Source organism: Salmo trutta, chromosome 33 (genome assembly GCF_901001165.1).
Source record: "Salmo trutta chromosome 33, fSalTru1.1, whole genome shotgun sequence".
In the NCBI taxonomy this organism is placed as follows: Eukaryota; Metazoa; Chordata; class Actinopteri; order Salmoniformes; family Salmonidae; genus Salmo; species Salmo trutta.
Window position 1 is genome coordinate 35,965,175 of NC_042989.1, and position 2,051 is coordinate 35,967,225.

General features: G+C 40.6%; 1 protein-coding gene across 3 annotated transcripts in view; it reads right to left on the reverse strand.

The window, feature by feature from the left end:
• Positions 1-286: 286 nt before the first annotated feature.
• lrr1 (leucine rich repeat protein 1) overlaps positions 287-2,051 on the reverse strand; it is a 6,852-nt gene continuing 5,087 nt past the window's right edge. For all 3 annotated transcript variants that reach the window (XM_029730772.1, XM_029730774.1, XM_029730773.1), the window contains exons 4-5: positions 1,868-2,051; positions 287-1,731 (exon numbers count right to left, since the gene is read on the reverse strand). The exon at positions 1,868-2,051 is cut by the window's right edge and continues 544 nt beyond it. In XM_029730772.1, the coding sequence (XP_029586632.1) occupies positions 1,476-1,731; positions 1,868-2,051 (440 nt within the window). In that variant the 3' untranslated portion in view covers positions 287-1,475. The remainder of the gene's footprint in view (positions 1,732-1,867) is intronic.

Below are 2,051 nucleotides of genomic sequence, written 5' to 3' on the forward strand. Positions count from 1 at the left end.
TTTGTGTATTACTACAAGATGGAGCTACCAGGGAGGCAGGTAGCCTAGTGGTTAGAGCGTTGGACTAATAACTGAAAGGTTGCAAGATTGAATCCCTGAGCTGACAAGGTAAAAATCTGTCGTTCTGCCCCTGAACAAGGCAGTTAACCCAATGTTCCTAGGCCGTCATTGAAAATAAGAATTTGTTCTTAACTGACTTGCCTAGTTAAATAAAAAGGTATATAAACAAAATGGAAACAGGTGACAAATATAATTTTAAACCTTCAGAAAGTAATTGAGACAATGATAGATATGGATAGTTTCTTTAATTTCCTTTCAAACTTGTACCAATACAGTAAAAATAAAACATTTTTTGAATTCCACAAACATATAAAAAAAAAGTTTTATATACACAAAGACCTTGTTTAAACAGATATAAAACTACTACTTGTCATTTTAGGTTTCTCAATCTGTAACACTGATTGGGAAACACGCTTGAAGACAAAATGTCTGAACATCAGCATATGTCCAACCAGTGGTCACATAAGCAGTTCTGAGATGCGTGTTGGGTCCAATGTCCAAAGAGTTCATACCGCCCTTTACATTAGTCTACACTGGCTTGTCACCATTGCCTTCAGAATAATACCAAAAGCATTAACCACGTTTCCAGCCGACCATTTCATGAGGATTCATTATCTAACGCGTGAAAAAAGTTACAACTGGGCTGATGGAAACAGGAAATGCCATTACAATTTTATAAATACCAACAGATTTTGTTTGTTTGACATGGTGGGATCTTTTTGTGTCTAAAATTCATTCTGCGAGAAATTATAGTGGAAATGCCTTTATGTGCAAATATTGCTATAATAACCATCACATCGAAGTAAACTTGGGAGTCACGTGATGATATTCTGTGTGGACCTCCCACTACAACTCGGGAAACCATGCAGTTTATTAAGCTACAGATGAACTAAATTAGGATGAACGTCACAGGGTGGTGAAAGAGCACGGTGATGAGCTTGAAGTATTGAGGGTCTTATTCTGGTGACATGATGACCGATGCCATGCTGCCATTTGATAAATAATATCACTGTGCTCCACAATAAAATCTCATCATATAGGTAGCCTACCACTGTATCTGCGAGCTGTTGGCTAGAGCGCACATGCCAAGTCCAGAGTGGGTACATTTGCTATATAACTCAACAGTTGTGACAAAACCCATCAGTAGACTTGACAATATGATGGAAACCTATTTAACTTGTATTTTCACATTCAGTACATGGGACTTTAACAATGAAAAGTTATGTTTATGTGCACTACTACGTCATCACACACAGCATTTATCCGCAAAAAGTAAATTTGATGGAAACATCTGATGGGGAAAACAAGCATATTTTTTAAATGCCGATTTCAGAATATTCGCGTGAAAATCTGTCGCAAATTGGATGGAAGCCTAGCTACTGTACTGATTGCCGAGGAACAGTTGAGGGACTTAATCATCTCAGGCCTCGCTGAAGGCATTGGTCTAGGAACTCAGAGTAACATGATAAGGAGCAAAAGTGATGCTGCACCGGTGCATCTGTTCCTCCCATGTCGTCTACCAAAACCACAGTGTGAGAGACCAGATGCAGATTCATGCTGACTGCTGTTTTGATGTAGTAGTTCACACAGGTACAGCCACAGTCACAGGTCTTGGCAACCTCCAGGTCTTGACAAAGGTGGGCAGGGATGAGATGAGGCCCGTAAGGGATTCTATGTGGTGTAAACACAAAACATAACTTAGGCTCAAATATTGCATAACACCTTACGTGATACTACACGTTTATAATTCCAAACAAGATAAAAGCACTTAAATGGGTGAAATGTTGAAAGGAATAATTGAACTAACCTGAGGTTGGCCACAGCCCTGGCGGCCATCTCCTGCAATGTCAGGGGGAAGGTGAGCTGGATGGTGTGGTCCAGGGGGTTGGGATGGGCGAACGGATTACCAAACAGGTCCAAGTTCTCCAGAGTTAACTTTCGGAAGTCCCCTGGCAGCAGAGCCAGCTGGTTGTGTGCAGCTGACAAAAAGC